At 32.3% G+C, this 20,573-nt stretch overlaps 4 protein-coding genes across 4 annotated transcripts; 3 read left to right on the top strand and 1 right to left on the bottom strand.

Moving 5' to 3' along the window:
- Nucleotides 1-296: 296 nt before the first annotated feature.
- Nucleotides 297-2,786, top strand: PCOAH_00053760 (Protease; the record flags this gene model as incomplete). The annotated part of the gene is made up of 1 exon (XM_020062156.1): nt 297-2,786. One exon carries the CDS (start codon nt 297-299, stop codon nt 2,784-2,786), a length of 2,490 nt encoding a protein of 829 aa, XP_019917578.1.
- A 1,185-nt stretch (nt 2,787-3,971) lies between these two features.
- Nucleotides 3,972-7,974, top strand: PCOAH_00053750 (Uncharacterized protein; the record flags this gene model as incomplete). The annotated part of the gene is made up of 8 exons (XM_020062155.1): nt 3,972-3,995; nt 4,132-4,191; nt 4,316-4,435; nt 4,554-4,615; nt 4,694-4,743; nt 4,880-4,986; nt 5,116-5,476; nt 5,675-7,974. 8 exons carry the CDS (start codon nt 3,972-3,974, stop codon nt 7,972-7,974), a joined length of 3,084 nt encoding a protein of 1,027 aa, XP_019917623.1.
- Nucleotides 7,975-9,166: 1,192 nt separating this feature from the next.
- On the top strand, nt 9,167-10,878 carry PCOAH_00053740 (Rab2 gtpase; the record flags this gene model as incomplete). Its single annotated transcript, XM_020062154.1, has 6 exons — nt 9,167-9,532; nt 9,655-9,793; nt 10,018-10,101; nt 10,266-10,467; nt 10,571-10,691; nt 10,832-10,878. 6 exons carry the CDS (start codon nt 9,484-9,486, stop codon nt 10,876-10,878), a joined length of 642 nt encoding a protein of 213 aa, XP_019917743.1.
- Nucleotides 10,879-11,752: 874 nt separating this feature from the next.
- PCOAH_00053730 (Uncharacterized protein) lies at nt 11,753-12,985 on the bottom strand (the record flags this gene model as incomplete). The annotated part of the gene is made up of 1 exon (XM_020062153.1): nt 11,753-12,985. The coding sequence occupies one exon, from the start codon at nt 12,983-12,985 to the stop codon at nt 11,753-11,755; it is 1,233 nt and encodes a 410-aa protein (XP_019917515.1).
- Between the last annotated feature and the right edge of the window lie 7,588 nt (nt 12,986-20,573).

Genomic DNA, 20,573 nt, shown 5'->3' with positions numbered 1-20,573 from the left:
ATTTTTTTTTTTTTTTTTTTCCAAAAAGTGCGCATCAAATTGTACCGACAAAAATAACATAGTAGAGGTTAAAGGAGGTGCCACCAACGGATGGAAAATTAGAGATGGAATTCGAAATGCTGCAAATGTTTAGATGGTGGCATTTTTATATTTTCCTTGAGGACACTCTTTTTTCTTGTCATGATTTTTTTTTTTTTTTTAACTTCCTAACGGGAAAGTAGCCATTTTGAGGGGCAACGCATGACGTTGTACATTTATTTTACAACGCTGTTGCGCATTTCTAACCATGCAGAAACATGAAGATAAGGAAGGGGAAAATCAAAACGAATGAGAAGGACTACAATTATGGTGGAGAATTCGAAAGCTACGTGTACTCCAAAGAAGTAAGCAATGATGTGAAAAGCTCGTTAATCGAGGGAGAAAAACTCTCCAACAAATTTCGAAACAGAGGATTGACCAGGGACAAAAGGGCAACTGTGAATACCGTGCTAGATAATAGAACGTTACTTATTTTAAAAAAACTCAAAGATAATTTGCTAAACGAGATATATGGAGTGGTCAGTTCGGGGAAGGAAGCCTACGTGTTCAATTCGCATAAGTACCTCAGTAAGGAGGAGCTCAGGGAAGTCAAGGAGTTGCTGCTCAGGCGCAGACATAGGGGGCGCGACGATCAGCATAGCGACGGTCAACATAGCGATGATCAGAATAGCTATGGTCAGGATGGCAATGGTCAGAATAACGACGATCAGAGTAGCGATGATCAGAATATAGATGATCAACATAGTGACGATGAACAGGACGCAGGTCTCCCTGACGGGGGCGATGCGCACGAGAGCCTGTGCAAGGTGTACCACCTGAGCAGGCACTTCGATAAAGTGGGGGCAGAAAAAAGGGAAGAATGGGAAGAAGCACAGGGGGTGATGAATGCGGAGGAGGAAAGCAGTCCGAATCTGCGGGGCGTGCTGGACGAGACCTATGACATAATTGACAAAATGAACGAAATGACCACCGAGGTGGATAACCACAACTGGGACCCTTTCCAAAACAAGAAGGTAGCCATATCTTTTGCAACGAAGGTTTACAACACATCGGTGTTGGTGTTTAAGAAGAGGTCCCAATACATCGAAGGAGAGTTCCGATTCAGAAATGCCTACACCAAAAATACCAACCCAAGGAAAATGGTCAAGCAGTGGTCAGAAAAAGAGTTCCGAAATTTAAGACGAATATTAATATGTGGATTGAGATGTCCCTATCCTTTGGTCTTAAAAAGTAACGTCATTGTGATGAGTATGTTAGGTACTTTAGACACTGCTTGCCCTAAAATGAAGGACCTAAATTTGAGCCCCTTAAAATGGAAGGAGCTATACATTGAATGTATATGCATTTTGAGACAACTTTTTTGTAGCTGTAAACTTGTCCACGCAGATTTTTCAGAATATAATTTGCTTTACTTTTATAACCATATTTACATCATTGATGTGTCTCAGTCCATGGAGCACGACCACCCCTACTCCCTGGAGTTCCTAAAGAGAGATTGCGTGAACATCACCAATTTTTTTAAGAAGAAAATCGGCACCCTTCAAAATGATATGCAGGAGAGTGTTGGTCAGCTAAACGGGATGTTGCACGGAGCCAAGATTGACCAGGAAGTCTCTTTAAAGAGTCGCTGCGGGGGGAAGGGTGACGACGCTTTGGACATCACGAATGGCGTGAATTATACCAACTGTGAGAATGGCCCCCCACAAAACAATGGGGATAACCCAAGGGACAGCAAGTCGAGCGAAGGCTTCTACAGCCACGTGCAGATTCTCCCACTCAAAAAACTGTTCGATTACATCGTTTCGTCAAGCCTACCCCAAGACGTTACCTACTTCCTAGAAAGGGACAAAAAGGAAATACACATGGACCCGTCCGAAATAACCTACCTTCAAATTTTTGGCCTAATAAAAAACACCACCCCAATACCTAAGCTGAATTTAAGGAATATAAAAAAAAATAGAACATACTTTGAAAAACTAAAAAGAGCCACAGGTTATTATGTAACAAAATTCTTTGCAAAGAATCAATCCCACATAAAAAAACATGCAGATAGAAGCCAAGTAGAAGAACAGATTTTCCTAAGTTCGTGGATCCCATCACATTTGAACGAAATAAGAGATATTAAAACAATTGAAAAGGATCTGAAGCTTTTGAAAAAAGGAAAATCCATGGTCAGCAATTTTATTTCGAATAATCATCACACAGAGCGTTCTAAGCATGCCCCAAAAAATAACACCTTCGTGGAGCATAACGGTTTAGAAGGAGAGAATCATTCTGATGCAGCCACTGGGGGAAAAAATCTTAGAACAAACGGTGATTGCACAGTACATGCGGTGAAGGAAGAAATGGCTGAAAGTTTTACCAGGACGTGTGCACAGAAGGAAGATTCAAATGATGAGGACAACGGGGGAGACCCTTACGAACAGGGTAAGGAGACCCATAAAAACGGTGAACGCGAATTGTTCGATGAGTTAAGCGAGAAAGGGTCTCCCAAATCGATTGAAAAAGTGGCATCTTCGAAGAATTTACCCGATGAACACAAATCAGACGCAGCCAATGACGAAAACAATTTTTTGAACAGCGAACAGGAGGAGGAAGTCAAGTTTAAGGGAATAATTCCCGAGGGGGTAACGAGAAAGGAGTGGAGCAAATTAGTGAAAGAACAAAACAGAGAGAAAAGAAAGCACAAAATTCCAAAGTACCAGAAAAAAAAGAAGAAAAAAAAAGCCCACTTGAAAAAAAAATGAAAAAAAGGGGAGTGAACGAACCTGGTCAAGCAACACAGAAAAGCGCAATTAAGCAATGTAAAGGAAACATAATAAATAAATTAATTTGCCACGTTTTGTAAAAGCGCGAACTCGTGAAGGAGACTTACACGGCCGTTTCCAGTGGCAAGCGCGAAGGTGCACATACAATTCGCAAAAAGGAACCCCCCAAAGAATGAGTACTATGCAGTTGTGCATACAACTGATAGGGGAATGGCAAAGGCTGCGTGAATTTACGATTGGTATACATTCATATTTTTGTGATTATGGAAGGAGATTTCCTATCAACGAAGTCAGCCCACTCAACGAATTTTCAAATTACAACACAGCCAAAAAGAAGCCGGCATATGAAGAATATTCTGACAGTTCATATTTTTTTTTAGATATTATGAAACAGCTAGCTGTCAATTTTTTTTTTTTTTTTTTTTTTTGAGATTTACAACTAACACCGTAAATTGGCTAGCTAACTGGGACACACCGCGCGAGTTGTCCACAATGTGTGCAAGGGGCTGGTACACCTCCCCCATGTAGAAGCTGTTATTTTTCGTTTTCACCTTTACCGCTTTAAAATGCTTATAAGTAAATGAGGTTTTCCCACATTTTGCTTGTCATGCATGTATAAAGGATTTTTTTTTCCTTTATTCTTAGCACATTTACAACTTTGTTTTTTTATATTTGTCCTTTCTTGCACACTCCATTTTTACACCCCCGGATTATTCTTTTTTTTTTTTTTTTTTTTTTTTTAAATTCGTCCCAATCGTACATGCGTATTAGCAGTTGTGCACTGAGCACATGCCCATGCAACTGGCCTTTCCCCGTGGCCCCCTTTATAACACATGTGCTGAATTTGGCATACATATAGAAAGTCTAAAAATAAAGTGGACAATGATAAGGGAAAGAAATGTCGAAGCTTTCAAAAGCGTTTTCAGCGCATTAATTTGGGCAGTTGCAGTTTTACCCTAAATATGAAAAAATTAAACTTGAATGCGATTAGCTGTGCATTTCGGCACCTTCAAGGTTTTTCCTTATTTGGGAAAAAAGTATTATTAACTGCTTGCTCACATTTAAAACTCCTTTTTTCTCTCCTTCTCATTTCAACTTAATTGGAGCACATTTTAAAAAATGTGTCTTACGATCTTTTCCTTTTGCTAAATTGTTCCAATAAAAATGAACTTCCGCAAGGTAGCACAGGTAAAAAAGGGGGGAATACCCCAGAGCGTTTGCTTTGAAGGGGCGTTCATTGTTTCGTTTTTTTTGGAAGCATTTCTGTCACTTCATTTGCGCTTCCTTCGCGCTTGCCCCCGTGGACTGTTTTATTTCCCCCCAGTTTCCCGTCAATCATTTAGGGGAAGCCAACCACAGACAAAGTGCCACCCAGTGTGTCAAAGTAAAGGAAAAAAAAAAAAAGGAGAAATGATGAAACGTATGCGCAAAATGGCGGAGAAAAAAAGAACTTCTTCATTATTCTTGTACACCATGAAAGGACTGTTCCTTCCCCTTGTTCACTCCAGGAAAACAATGGAATAACAAAATTTTTTTTAAAAGACTTGATAAAGGAGTCTTCCCTCAAAAATGGGGCTGCTGTATCGGGCGAAAAGGCAGAACATGAGCGAAGAAACGTGCAAAAGGATGTAAAGCGAATTTTAACTCTACTTTTTCCCTAAGAACAAAACGGCACATGTGTAATCATGCATACCGCATCTAGGCACACATCTACACCGCACACATTTTGTTTCTTCTTCAAAATAGGACAAAAATCAACCATTTAACGTGACCTATACTTGGGAAACGGATCCGATAAGTGGGTTCAGGTAAAAACATAAATAGACAAATGCATGTGCCTCTCCACGGAGGTCAATTCTACCAATTAACTGGTTTCACTTGTTCAGGTTCGTTAATGTTTTAAACAAGAAGGATAAAAAAAAGCTGGGGATTCAATGTGAGTTGATATGATACTATACCGCTCAAATGGGAAGAATGAATCCACATGAGCGTATTTAACTAGCATGCCTATTAACACGATTTCCTTCTTAAGGTGCATGATCCTTATCGGGATCCTTTTCCCCCTGGTGCAGGTATTTACTGTAGAGACAAACAATTGTTCAGATATAAAAGAAGCGTCTTGTACCATATGGTTACTTTTGACCATGGTCTGAAATCAAGTGTCATGGAAGATTTAAAGGTTCCCTTCTATTGTCAATGCGCATTTGTTACATGTGCGTGGTGGATATGGGTATCACCCTATTAACTCTCGTACTGGCCCCCATTCATGTACATGTGTTCATATTTTTTTTGTCTTTTTTTTTGCAAGCTTAACGAGAAGAACGCAGATGAGCGGTCAGAGTTTATTAACAATTTCAACGCAGAAAAATGTGCACAAAGGAGAGCACAAAGTGGGTCAGAAATTTTTGATAGAAGGGGAATAGGAGAAGAACCCGAAAGAAAACACACAAAGAAGTGTTGTAATAATTACGAACTCATTAAACTTGAAATAGAATTTGTGGCAACTTTGAATTTATTAACATGTGAAGAATTGGAATCATTGTTTTGTTTTTTTTTCCCCGAGAAAATATTTTCATTTAGTGAATGTACAGAGAAGGAGATCATTATTGAGCACTTTTTACAAAACATAAGTTCCGTTTCGACCAAGTATTCCTCCCTGATTAAGTCAGGTATGTGTTTGGGCAAATATCCATACAGGTGGAACCAACGGACGGGCATGCGTTACGGGGCGACGTGCGAGGACATGTATCTCGTTCTGTTTCTTCTTTTTCACTATCGTGTCATTTGAAATATATCCCATTTAAAATGGGTGTCTTTTTTTTTTTTTTTTTTTATTGTACCCTTCGAGCTTCTTTCCCCTTTTTTAGCATATGATGAACCCATACTTAACAAAGACCCTAAATGTGCTACTTTGCAAGAATACCTGAATGGGTTAAAAGTTTCGGGGGAAGCACAGAACAGTTCTACGGATGAACCGAAGATAGAAGGTGAGGTGATCTCTCACGAGATAGACGGCAAAGATAGAGAGGGTGAAGATGGGGACACCCGTGGAGATGACGCAAAAATTGGTTCAGATGCAGCAGGTGGAATTACTGCCATTGAAGAAATTCCGCAAAATTCGGGAAATGATGAGTATGCAACGATGGGCGAAAGGGGGTTGGAGCCCATGCATAAGGAGACTAATATGGCTAACCAGCTGACCTCCAATATTGCCAACGAACGAACCGATGAAGACGCTGCCAATGTCGCAAAAAGGAAAAGAACGAAAAAGCCAAAAGGCCTAGATGCAGGCACAGGACAGCTGAACCCAAAGAATCATATACTGATAAACATCAACGATTGCGACATTTTAAAGCACAATGATAAAATATTCATTAACTTGAGTGCTCTTCGGGAGGTTAAAGCAGACGCGGAACGGAAAAAGGAAAATGACGCGATTCTCATTGTTAGCGGCTCAGGGGAGGCGGGGCAACTGAGCGAGGTAGGCACAACCAGGGTAGAACCAGGAAAGGTATGCACAAATAAGGTGGACAGGAACGACGTAGACCCCACAACTGCTAACCCAACAACTGCTAACCCCACAACTGCTAACCCAACAACTGCTAACCCCACAACTGCTAACCCAACAACTGCTAACCCCACAACTGCTAACCCAACAACTGCTAACCCTACAACTGCTGAACCCACAACTGCTAACCCTACAACTGCTGAACCCACAACTGCTAACCCAACAACTGCTAACCCAACAACTGCTGAACCCACAACTGCTAACCCAACAACTGCTGAACCCACAACTGCTAACCCAACAACTGCTGATACCACAACTACTGACCCCACAATTGCTGACCCTACAACTGCAGATGCAAACGCCAATGAAACGGCCCACTCGGCAAAGAAAGCCTCATCAGAACGGATAAACAACCCTCAAACGAACGCAGCATCTACTGAGGGTGGTAATGAGAATGATGTGAACCCCCCACTCCGTGTGAACAAAAAGGCCAAACGGAGCAGAAATAAAAAAGACACGAATGAAAAATGCACGACGCAAGTGGGTACAAAGGGCCAAACGGGTGCAGAAAACTGTACGACGCGAAATAGGCAACCGAAAAAAAAGATAAAAGTAAATGACGTGCCAAGAGGCAATTCTGCCCCAACAATTTTACCTTCACAAGATGGGCAAATAAAAGAACACTTAGAGGAGGGAAAGGAACAAACAAAAGAATGCAACTCGAAGGAGATCCTTCTTAACGAGGGTAGCAACATAAATGGTCACCATAATGAAGATAAAGCAGAAAATGGCAACAACAGTAAGAGCAAGGAAAATTACCCCCAGAGTAGCAGCAATAATAGTAGCACCCCTTCAAGGGTCATGGATGAAGAAAAAGAATTTAACCCTAGTGACGAATTAGTCCATGCAAGAAATGTAGAAGAAGATAAAGACACACATGACATGAAAGACGACACGGTACATGTGCATGACAGCAGGTTAGGAGAGGCACGGGAGGAAAACACTGCGCCGTTGGATCAGGGAGGACACGTTAGGAAGGTGGTGCCTTCAAAAGGGGTTGCTGAGCTGATGCCTGCTAAAATGATTAACAGAAAAGAAAATGTAAAAAGGAAAAAGACAAAAAATGACGATGAAAAGAATGAAGCAAAATTTTGTAAGAAGATAAAATGCCCCATTGGGAAGGATACCAACTGCCCCACAAGTCATGATGAGATTAACCAAAATAAAGAGACCCCATCGAACAGAAGAAAAGAAGGAAACAAACTTAACGTGCGGGAGAGGGGCAAAGCGCAATGCAACGCATCACTACGGAATTCTAAAAACGTAAAAGGAGGAACATGTGTAAGCAATACAGGTGGTAACGGGGCGGTAAGCTGTGTTAACAAAAATAGCATTAAGGGAAAAGTACCTACTAAGGAAAAGCCATACGTTGGTGACTCCGGTCATAATGGGAACAATCATTTAACGGAACAGAAATCCAACGCATCGCTGAAAAAACAGTTCAACAGCGTATCTGAAGAGGATGAAAATAGACGCATTTCTGCAAAAATGCCAACTAAGCAATTATGTGATGTATCGACGGATAATATAATTCAGCCTGACGTCATGAACTGGTCACGCACACGTTCTTGCAGACTTGGTGAATACGGCACGGGGTGACATGAATTTAGCCCCAATGGGTGGAACCTGTCTTGCGTGTGGTTGGCCTGTTTTCACCTTAACAGGGTTTATAAAGCTCCGTTTCGTCACACTCCTCTATTTGTTTATCTTGTTCTGACGTTGCAGCATTTTTTCACGTTCACCCGTTTGGCAAATCTGATGAGTTTGTGTGGCGTCGTGGGGAAGACTGCGTGCGGTGATTCGTTGTTTTGTTCGCTTGAATAGTTTGTATTTTTTTTTTTTTAAAGTTCAGCGTAAAAACGAACTCTTCGCAGTTATCAGTTGCGCAGTTTACCCATGTGACAAAGCTTTCACATTTGTCCCTCCTGTGGGAAGCGTTTCATGATGAACACTGAACAAGTATGTATTAAGTATTTTATATATTTTTTTTTTTTTTTCTGTGTTCCATTTAGTGCCTGTTTTGTTTATACGCGTAAGCAGAGTTGTACATTTTTCTACATTTTGTTCGTGATTGCATTGTATATTTGCGGCAAGGGTTTTTTGGTTTGGGGACTGCCCCCTTGGCCTTTGTGTCAACGTTTGTTTTTAACTTCGCTTTTTCCGACGGTCTTTCGTTTGTAATTTTTTTGCAACAGCGAGCATACTCAGCGTGTATACATATATACACTCACATTTGTATGGCGCCTGGGCGCACTGCATTATTAATTATACGCGCAATATATGCGTATACGTAGGCATATACAAGCGGATATTTGTTAAGCGCGCCGCCCCCTGTATTGTATACATAAAATACATATATTTACGTAATTTATCCGTGTTATATGTATGTACCCATAATGCATAGCATAACTCCGTATTCGCAAAATTGCAAATAGCAGTTCATCGTTTTTGCTTTTCTTTCGCTTAAAAATATTTTTGTAAAAAAAAAAAAAAAAAAAAAAAAACAGAGGGTGGTAAGGAAAACGAAATTTGACAGAGGTAATAATATATATAATATAATAAAATATATCTATATATGTATAATGGCCGAAGGCGCACGTGTTTGTATATAAACCATTTCATATTCTTTAAATTTGTGTTTTCATGTTTAACTAAAGTACCAAGTTTGAAAAGCATATAATAACAGCCAGCAGGCAAAATTGTTTGACAGGAAAATTAAAAAAAAACGTATAAGTTGTTTATACTAAACCATTAGCGTGTCATGTGTAAATTTTTTTTTTTTTTTTGTAATATATCAATATGTATACTACGATAAAAGTGAAGGAGTCACTGTAGAATAAGTCAGAAATTAGATTTTAACACTTTTTAGTTAAATGCTATGACTTTTTAAAGTTGCAATTGTTTTTAAATATTTTCAGCAACTTCATAGATTAAGCATAGTATACCTTTGCCCAATGATAATAAACTGTTTCAAAGGATAATCAAATATATTAAGAAGAAGCAAGAGAGAACAAAACATAGAAGCAAAGAAACATAGAAACGAAGGAACAAGGCAACAAGGAAACCCAAAAAAAGAAACAAGGAAACAAAGAAATAGAGAAACAAAAAATGTCTCCCTATGAATACTTGTTCAAATACATAATAATTGGCGATACAGGTAATTCGAAAAGGAAACCTGAACGAACACATCGTATTACCAAATGGAGAACATAAAATATGTTATTAGAGTTACCCCAATTCATTGATATTATATTATTTTTTTTTTCCCCCCTTTTTAAGGAGTTGGAAAAAGTTGTCTTTTATTACAATTTACAGACAAGCGATTTCGAGCTGATCATGATTTAACCATAGGTGTAGAATTTGGAGCGCGACTAATAAATTTAGACAATAAGCAAATCAAGCTTCAAATATGGGACACGTAAGTGGGGAAAATTAAAAGAGTCGTGCATGTTCCCTTCGTGAAAGCGTTTAAATGGTTGACGTCCCGCGTTGAGGGTGCCATTTTTGTTGAGTTTTTTTAAGCAATATAAATTAGTGTGAACAATGTGTAGTATGGCCATCGGAATACCCTCAATGGAACCACACTAGCACAAAATCCCATTTGACATTTTTTTTGCGACTCGTTTTCCCATCTTGATGCAGCGCGGGCCAGGAGTCCTTTAGGTCCATAACACGGTCATACTATCGAGGAGCAGCGGGGGCCCTATTAGTTTATGATATTACTCGGTAGATATGTATAATTTTACTTCAGCTGTGATGGAATATGCGTACCCATTTGTGAAGGCGGTGCTGTTTTTCCAGCGTCCCTTATCACATGTATTCCTTATAATAGTTGGCAGTAGTTAAAAACGTTTTTCCGTTTTCTTTTTCTTTGTTCACCTTTTTAACAGACGAGAAACGTTCAACCATCTGAACAGATGGCTAGATGAAGTTCGACAGAATTCAAACCCCCATATGGCTATCATTCTGGTGGGGAATAAATGCGATTTGGAGAGACGAGAAGTTTCAGCTGAGGAAGGGGCCCAATTTGCAAGACAAAATGGATTAATATTTTTAGAAACCTCAGCCAAAACGGCGAAAAATGTGGAAGAAGTAGGCAGCAATTTTTATCTCATCATGTTGCATAAATGAAACGATGTACACGAAGTTCAGTTTATACATTATGTTTTTTCGGTTTTTCCCCCCCTTTTTATAGGCCTTTATTTACACCGCAAGAAAAATATATGATAACATCCTGGAGGATGTGTATGACCTAAGCAACGAGTCATACGGAATTAAATATGGGCCCACCAATCAATACTCAAGAGTGAAATTAGGTAAGCTCTTTGCCAGCGCATGCGTACTTCTTCTGCCGTGTATGAGTTTGTCACCCGCTCGAAATGTGGATGTGCTCGTGCATGTACACACATTCCTATGCGCACATATTCATGTCGGTGTTCCTTCCCCCCTCCTTAAGATATGCCCTCGATGCCGGAATCAAGATCATCCTTTGGCTGTTGTTAACCGTTTGTTGTAACTACTGGCCTGCTTTTTTACAGTATTTCGATATCTTTGATGATATCCATTTGATACCTGTGTGTTGATATCCATTTGATACCCGTGTTGATATTCATTTGATATCCATGTCGATATCCACCGCGATATCCATTTTGATAACTTACCTTCTTTGTAATTAAACATTTTTCATAAAGAAAGCGAAATTTGGGTAATTTTTTTTAAAAAGTTATATTTTAATGAAAATTTATTACATGATTTAACGCGTTATTCTTGGTTCTTCTCACCTTTTTTTCTTTTTTAGTATACGTATATTAATTTGTCCATTTTCATCCAAAATTGCAAGTTCTCCCTCTTTGCTTTTTTTTTTTTTTTTTTTTTACTTCGAAATTACTTAAAATATATTTATTAAAATTTAAAATAAGGAAGAAATGAAGAAACGAACAAGTCGCAAAGTATCCGCACCTTTCCCATTTTGTTTTTCCCCCACCCGTTTCGAGTCCCTCAGTGAGGGGAAGTATATTTTAAAAATATAACTGGGATAAATGTTATACGGTATGTTGCGTGTGATGTATACCATGTGGCAAGTAGCACGTGATGGTGTTACTTTTGCTTTACTTAAAAATGGAACGTAAAAATTGGAAACGAAAAAAAAAGGAAAAAACTTCACGGTGTATTACATGCCTGTAGGGCACACGTAACTTAAAAAGAAAAAAGAATGTGTAATGACAATAACGAGGCGTATGTGCCAAAAAATGTGTAGACTTTTTATATGTTTAAATGTTTATTTTTATTCCCAATTGTTTATGTTTAACTATTTTATTTTTTTTTTGTGTGTGCCCCCAAATTTCCATGCTGTGCTTTTTTTTCCCGTTTTGACGTTTTAACTTGATTCGTCTTGAGCACTTTGAATAGCTTCATAACTGTGTACACTGTAGTTACACACAAAGTCATTTTCGAAAACGTCCTCGAAGTAATTATCATCAAAATCGCTGTCCGTAAAATCATTCGCGCTAATGCCATCATCACTGTATTCGCTGGAGCAATCGTACGAAGAGGAGTAGTTCTCGTTTAAGTAATTTTCGCAGTACAAATTTTGCGTCATTGTTGTTTCTGAGTTATAAATTTCGTATATTTTATTTTTTCTTTTTCGTTTCCTTCTCTGTGTTTGCATTATCTCTGCATCCGTTTGGTCCGAATCTTCTCCCTGTTTGCTTTGGCTACATGCCTCTCGTTTGTCTTTTCCTCTTTTAAGTTGCTCATCGTAGTAACTTTGTGGAGATACATCAATTGCTATATCTGCACATTTTTTTTTTTCTTCATTTAAGTGATGATTCAAAAATTTATATTCCTCGGAATTTTTATACGTAGTTGCATTCACATAGCCATTATAAAGGTAGCAATTTTTTATGCTCTCATTCACTTCGTCTTCGTCATATTCTAGGATTTGTAAAGATGGCATGTCATTATCTAAGTATGAATTGCTGTTTAAGTCTTCATTTTCATTCGTTCTTCCACAATCGCTTGACTGCGTGCTGTTATAATTCGATTCGCACGTAGAATCATTATTCTTCGAAAGGAAGGAGCCATTGAATGGTGTCTGTATGTGTGTTTCATTATATAGATCAATTATATAATGATCATTTGGATTTGATGAGCACATACTTTCATGTGTGCTTTTACTTGTTTTATTTGTCACTCCGTTATTTTTCTTTTTTTTATAATAACGTGGTGTTGAGATGCTGTACTTCTCCATTTTTGTGCTGATCATTTTATTTTTAAAAAAGAAATTACAAATGGGAATTTTTAAACCACTAGTCTTGTAGTACTCATTACACAGCTTCATGATTGCGTTACTATTATTTACACATTTCGCCCACAATTTTATAATTTTGGTTGTCACTCCGTTTAACAATTTGTGGATGTTACCCCTACGTATCAGCTTGAGAAGCAATTTAAGTGCTCGCTTTATTTCTCTGAACCTTAAGACTGCTTTTCGCAAGCCCCTCTTTCCCAACAGCATGTTCGGCACCTTCGAAATCTGTTTCCACAGCATCTTCATACGCTTGTTATAAAAAATTAATTCTTTCCTGTAGGTTGAACCATAATACCGCATTTTGCAAAGAATTAAACGACAAAAAGGGGTGAAATAAACAACTGGGTGCGTTGGTGGACTGGTGAACGAACGAATGAATGAATAAAGGGGCGAATTATAACAAAATGGTTTTATTTTAAAACTTGAAAAGTAGGCGTTTAAAGGAACTTAAACAAAGTAACTAAAAACATGTAGGCGCGGCCATTCGCTTAAGCACTGTTATCAAATTGGTGTATTTTTAATTACGCTTAAAATATAGGCGCACAGGTATACATACTTTCACGTAAGTAAACACATGTACGCATATAAGACTTTAAAATGCAGTAAATTCTTCACATAAGAATAACAAATTTAAGACAAAAAAAAAACGCAAAAAAAGATGATTTTTTTTTTTTTTTTTAAACAATATATTTACGGCACCAAACGTTTTTTTCTTTTTATGAACAATCGAAAATCACTTGTGAGTGGAAAAAGAGAAGCCTGCAGAATCAAATCAAGTACACAGATCTACAAAAAAAAGAAAGGAAAAAATTAGATCACTTCAAAAAAAAAAAAAGAGGAAAATCTTCAACTTTAAGAATATATATAATGTGAATTTATATATTTTTTTAATTAACTAGCTTTTTTTTTTGTAAATTTTTTTTCTACAAATTATATATATTTTCCGTGTGCAAAAAAAAAAAAAAAAAAAATGAGCCTTACACGTACATATTATTTGGCTTGCACGAACTTTAAAATAAAATTTTCTTAAGATTTGTTATTTTAATAGGGAAAGTATATAATAAAGGGAAATTTTCATTTTACACGAACCCGCTTTAAATATAACCCCCATACTCATCTATTGTGTAAGTGTGAAGTTTAAACAACTTTCCCCTATACCCCTTTCGCTCGCTTTTTCCTTAAAAATGGTAAATTGTGAAGAGCTTTTTTCTGTTCATTTTACAAGAATTATTACGAACGGTTCACATAAAGAGGACCTTTATAAATAATTTCGAAAGGCTCAATAGAAGTGTGTGTGTGTAATTTCCGTTCCTTGTTTTTAATTTTCCACGAGAGAATGAGAGCCCATTAGCACACGAGCACACGAAAGAGCGAATGAACACACGAGCGCAAAATCTTTTAAATTATTGAATTTTTCAATTTAGTTCATCTCATTAAATATACACACAAACATTTTTTTTTGTCAAATATTTTCTTTTCTCCTATCCGCAAGAATTGACACATTTTTAAGCAAAAAAAAATCACAACACCAGATGTATAGCAAACAACATCTCTATGTGCTGTTAACGTGAACGTACACTTTTCCCCTACCAAAAAATTTACAACAGTTTATATTTTCTTACAGAAGACGTTTTCTGGCTATCCAACGCAAAAAATATATATACCCTGGTTAAATGTTCGTGAGTTCCTGCAAAAATATATATAATATATTAATTTTTTAGATTGCTCTTAGTTTTGCGCTATCCTATAGAATTCATCTGATAAATGCTTTATTTATATTTGTTTTTTTCCTTTTATTAAAACATACTATTTAAATAATCTCTCGCGTAATGCACATATAACACAATTTTACATGAAGATTATTATCCCATTTTTCATCAAAGTGAAAAAAAACAAATACTATTTTATTGCATTGCACATAATTTTTACTTTTCTCCTAATTGTGTACTTGGTTTTGTACACTTTATAATATAAAAAGGGATTATATCTGAAAAAATATTCACCTTCGGCAAATGTAAATTAGGCTTAGCTACAGTTTTTACGTAACCCTCTCATTAACTATTTACCTAATAACAACTGCTTCTATGTTTTTTGTGTTTTGTTTCATGTTACACGCGTTTATACCTAATTTCTTTCTGAAATCGTGAAATTAATAACATAAAATATGTGTATAAAATGAAAAAAAAAGAACCTAAAAGTAAAGTTTTCGCTAATACGTATGAACACGTTTCTTCGTTTTTAAATAAGACTATCCGCTTTTTTTTTGTCTGGAGGCTTCCTCAAAAATAAAAGGGAAAAATAACATAAAAGTGATTTTCGCAAATAAGGCTGTTACTTAAGTTTTGTGGTATGGTAATTAGTAAATACCATTTTGTTGACACTTACATAAACACACACTGATGTGCTGAAATTTTAAGTATATAAAGTGTCACTAAAAATGTAACTAATAAATAAGTGCTCATTTAAAAAATGGAGACCTTTTGCAATTTTTCCTTCATAAAGATGATAAATAATATAATATAACTGCATATGAATGATATGATAGGATTTCGGAAAAATTGACCTTTTTCCGTGCAGTCTTCTCTTCTTTGTCCAAAACCATCACAAAGACACCAATGTTTACAATTCCGTTACACCTTTTACGCATAGTACTAACGGCTGTTCTGTGCAATTTTCACTATTAAAAATAATCGCTCTTTAAGATTAACAAAAATAAAAATGCATTTGTAATTTACATGTATTTCTATTGTCTTGTCCTTCCTTTAACCCTCAAATGGTTCATTCTCTTAGTTCTATCAACTTCGTCCATCCATCATAAACTTTTTGGCGAAATGAGCATAACAGAATTGTTTTGTTAAACATTTTTTTTTCACTCTATATGTATTTATTAATTCATTTAAGGGGAGTATTTGTGTCATAATGAAATGGCATTACAGGTGACTGGTAATTTTAAAAAATTTTCTTTGGTTCATTGAGCCAGAGTAATAACTACAAAGATTGCCATTTTTGTTCGTCCCTTCACTATCATATTAGTGTTTTATGATAAACACAGTAATTAATGGGTAAGTAATTTTTAACGGTTTAAAGTATAACGCACAATAACAGCAAAGGGGAAATCGGTTTAATATTTCAAAATGTAAGTAAATCATTCACATACAAAAATTTTGTCGAACGAATGTCTAAGTAGTCATAGAAAAAAATAGATTAAAATTACATATGATATACACATAAATATGTATTCATTTTTAAAGATAAAACGTACAAACCTAAAAAATATAAAACGAATATTAATTCGTTCATTAGTGTTAGCATGACCCTTGAAAATTTTTTGGGTGTAGGTGACAAAACACGGAATATACATATTTGAATTTGTTAATACCCTGCCCAACACATGATAACCTTATAAATGCATTTTTTAAAATAATTTTTTTATTAAGAATTATATGGAAGCATTTAATATAAAAATTAAGTGTAAAAGTGTATACAAGTGTTCAATCGTGAAAAATTGCTATCTAAAGGTCTCCTTATACTAATTCTTAAAAATGAATATATAGTATATTAAAATCAAATGAAATATATGCATTAATAAGAAATATTATAGACGGCAGCACACTAAAAAGACAACATTAATAAGTACAGGGACTCAAATAAACCTCTTAAAAACCTCGAAGAACATTTTGTAACATTTTGTCCATAAGATGTAAAAGAAAAGGTTGTAAAAACTATATATGAAAAACGTTTATTAAGAACAAAACAATAAAAAGGTTTCTTCATAATGAAAAAACCATATGATTATTGTTCTAAAATATAAGTATATGGCATTTTATAAATTAAACGAAGCTGAAAAAGAAATGATAAATCTCCAACAAAAAAGTTGGCAAATGTAACTCAAATTTAAAACATTTATTACTGTTTTTTTTTTTTTTCTATTATGGAAAAAGGGAATCGTGGTGTAACAGATCTTAAATATAAGAAAAAAGGAAAAAGACATATAAGTTGGAAATGCAAAGAAATGGTTCCTAACCATATAGGACATCTTGTACTTGTAAATATAAAAAAGGAAGCAAAATATGCATGTTTAATTGATGTTTAGAAGACATTAAAAGAAATATATAAAATATAAATACAACAAAAAAGACAGCACATTTTTGGATGGTTTCGCTCTTTTTCTAGAATGTTCCAAGTTTTTATCAGAAATTATTCTTCAAACGTAATTTTTTTTTTTTTTTTTGATATAAGTGCAGTTGTTATGTTGAAAAACATTCTTTAAAGATTATTCTTGTCATACTGAATTGAACAATACTTAATAATTCTGCAAGAATACTCAAATTACATACAACAATATGATATATCCTTCTTCACATAAAAAAGAAGGTTCATTATAAACATTTTATCTTGAGCTTCATTTTACAAAATATGAAATAATTTCGCATAGCATTCATATAAACATGAAGCTTTGTGCCATAGAGAATGATGTGTATCATAATTCGTTGAAACCTTTTATTAATATAATAATTTCATTTTTGGTACATAACAAATTAAATAATGATGTCCTTCGAACATGTTTAGAACTAATATAATGTTATTAAATGCGTACATTAATTTAAAATTTAATACAAATAATTAAATAATTTATTTTATTAAAAATGGTAATATATTAAATCTTCAAAAGCTTAATTTACTTATTTTATAAAAAGGAAAAGCTCCTTATAATATGTAAACTTGTCCTTTTTTATTAAATAAAATTAAAATAATTAAATATATAAATTTATTTATTATAATAAAATGATTAATAAATATATATATATAATTAGTAATTTAATTAAATAATATTAAATAATAACAATAAGAGATAATAAAATTAATTATATTAAATTATTATATTATTTTTATTAAATAAGAATAATAATATTAAATAAAATAAATAATATATATTTGTATTTTATAAAATAATAATTAATTTAAAATAATCTAAAATCAATTAAATAATATTATTTTTAAATAAATAAATAAAATTATATATATTAATTAAATAATAAAACATATATGTCTTAATTAAATAAATAATATTAATATTATATAATATAATTAATATATATGTATAATGAACAAATAATTATTCAAATTAACAATTAATATATTAAATTAATTATAATATATATTAATTTTAAATAAATTATTACTTAAAAATAATTTAATTTTATAATGAATATTTCATTTTTAATTGTGTTTTTTATTAATATTTTAATTAATCTATATTATATTAGTAATGATATTATATTAAAATAAAATTATGATATTAATAAATATGTTTTATTATATACTATTTATATATTTAATGCTTTATTTATTAAACTATTAATTAAAATTTAATGTATTATTATTATTTTTTTTTTAATATATATTTCATCATAATAATTACACAATATTACCTTTTAATTAATTATTAAATAAATAAAATAATAAATAATTTAATTTAAATAAATAAGTGATGAATTAATACTTATTATTGTTGATTAATTTAATATCTTAATTTACATATGTTATAAAATAATATATATTGTTTTTTTGAATTAAATAATTTATAATTATTTTTTAAATATATACATAAATTAATATATGAATTTAATTATTAATTTGTTTTAGTATAAAATTAAATATAATATATTTATTAATTTAATTCAATATAATAATTAATATACCTAAATCATTTTAACACGCTAAAACTATTACATAATTAAAATGTTATTAAATTAATGATTTTTTATTTAGATATATAATAATAAATAGTTTTTTTACTTATATATTAATATTAGCTAATAATTAATTTATTTATTTTGTATAAATATATAATAAATTAAAATATATTCACATTGTATTATTCACATAATTACTATATTAAGTTTATTTAAATAAATTAATTAAATTACTACATATAAACATTTATATATATATATATTTATTTATTTTGTAATTAAAAAAATCTATTTAAATAATAGAATTAAATTCTATTTTTTTAATATTGTATATATTTTATTATTTTATAAATATATTTAAAAATCAAATAAATTATTAAATTAAAATATTATGCATTAATTTGTTTAATATTTAATATTTAACTTTTAATTTATTGTATATATTAATTTCGTTTATGTATTTTTTAATTATTTTTTTTATTTATATAAAATTATAATTTAAAATATTATTTAATTTCTTTGTTAATTAAATGTTATATTAATTATATTATATTTATTTTACTTTTTATTAATATAATTAATATTTATTATCATAAAAATTATTACATTTTTAATATATTTAAAATTTAATATTATTACTTTCTATAATTAATTTAATTCTTATTTGTTATAAGTATAAAAATGTATATTTTAATAATTAATTTAATTATTTTATTCTACACTAAATAAATTATTTATTTTATAAAATTAGTAAATATTATTATATTATAAATATAATATTTAATTTATATATTTAATAATAAATGTTAATTTATTATTTATATATTTTTTTTAATTAATTATAATTTATCTTAATTATTTTATTTAATTAATTTAAATTGTTACATCTTTTATATTAATTATTATTTTTTGTTAATTTTTATTATATATTTTTTTAAATTAATTACCTTCTTTTTTTTAAATAATTAACAGCATATATTTATTTTATTATATTTTTTAAATATTCAATATCTTTTCTACTATATATTATAACACATTTTTGTTTTATAAAATAATTAACATAATATTTTTAATTGTGATTTCCTGTTAAGGGTATTCGTGGTATTCATAAAGAAGGTGTGTAATTTTATATTGATTATATTATTTATTTTATATGGAAATTACACTTTTATATAAATAAAGTGTCTTTTTTTTGTGAAGCTATTCTTTCACATTTTTGTTGTCTAATTCTTTAAAATTAATGATATTATGGTCTTGTAGTTGATAGTAAATTCAGTAATTCTTCTTTTTATACTAATTTTTTTTTCTTAAACGATGAATAACACGATTCTTTGTAATAGATAAGATCTTCTTTATCACATTTATGGTTGTTTTGATATGTACATATTCTAATTGTTCTTTCTTTATTGTAATATATTGGTAATTATACACATTGTGATACAAGTACTTCGATTTATGGAATAATGTTATAGATGTTGCTTTACATTGTATTATGTGATCATACGATGAGAGGACTTTATTCATTAAGACATTCTTTCCACAAACTTTTTTCTTTACAAATCCTCAATATATGCGTTATATGTTATGTAGTTTAGAGGTCTATGTGATAATTACGCTATCAGTAATATTGAATTTTAAGTATATTAGTTACGGGCATTTTAATAGTAACGTTAGTGTTAGTGGGCAAAACTTTTGTAGTATTTTCATATAACAGTTAATGAATTAAAAATAAAAATGTCGTTTACTTCCTGTAAGAATCACATTCATGAAATTCTCTATAGCTGTTTTTTTAAAAAAATAGGACCAAAAAGTGGTGCTGAAAAGCATATTTCATATAGGTTGTATAACACGACGACATATAATTGTGCAGTACAGCTAATTTAAGCTTTTTTTTTTTTGAATCCTTTAAATGATAAATTAAAAACTGGGTATTCCTCTATTTCAAGTGAATTCTCTTTTAATATATTTCCTTTAAGACAAAATTATTATTGAGGAAAAGGTGAATTTTGAGAAGAAACTTAAGCACCTACATATAATAGGGATATGTGCATATAACAAATATTTCATTTACCCTTAAGCACGTGTTTATGCTTGATGGACGAATTTCCAAAAACATTCAACCAGTAGAAACTTCTCGTGTAGTTCTTTCCTTATAAATTCTATTAATTTCTTCTTCACATATATACCGTAGT

This window comes from Plasmodium coatneyi, chromosome 14, assembly GCF_001680005.1.
Source record: "Plasmodium coatneyi strain Hackeri chromosome 14, complete sequence".
NCBI lineage: Eukaryota > Apicomplexa > Aconoidasida > Haemosporida > Plasmodiidae > Plasmodium > Plasmodium coatneyi.
Note: the sequence above shows the minus strand (reverse complement) of the source record. Positions and strands in the feature narration are given on the sequence as shown.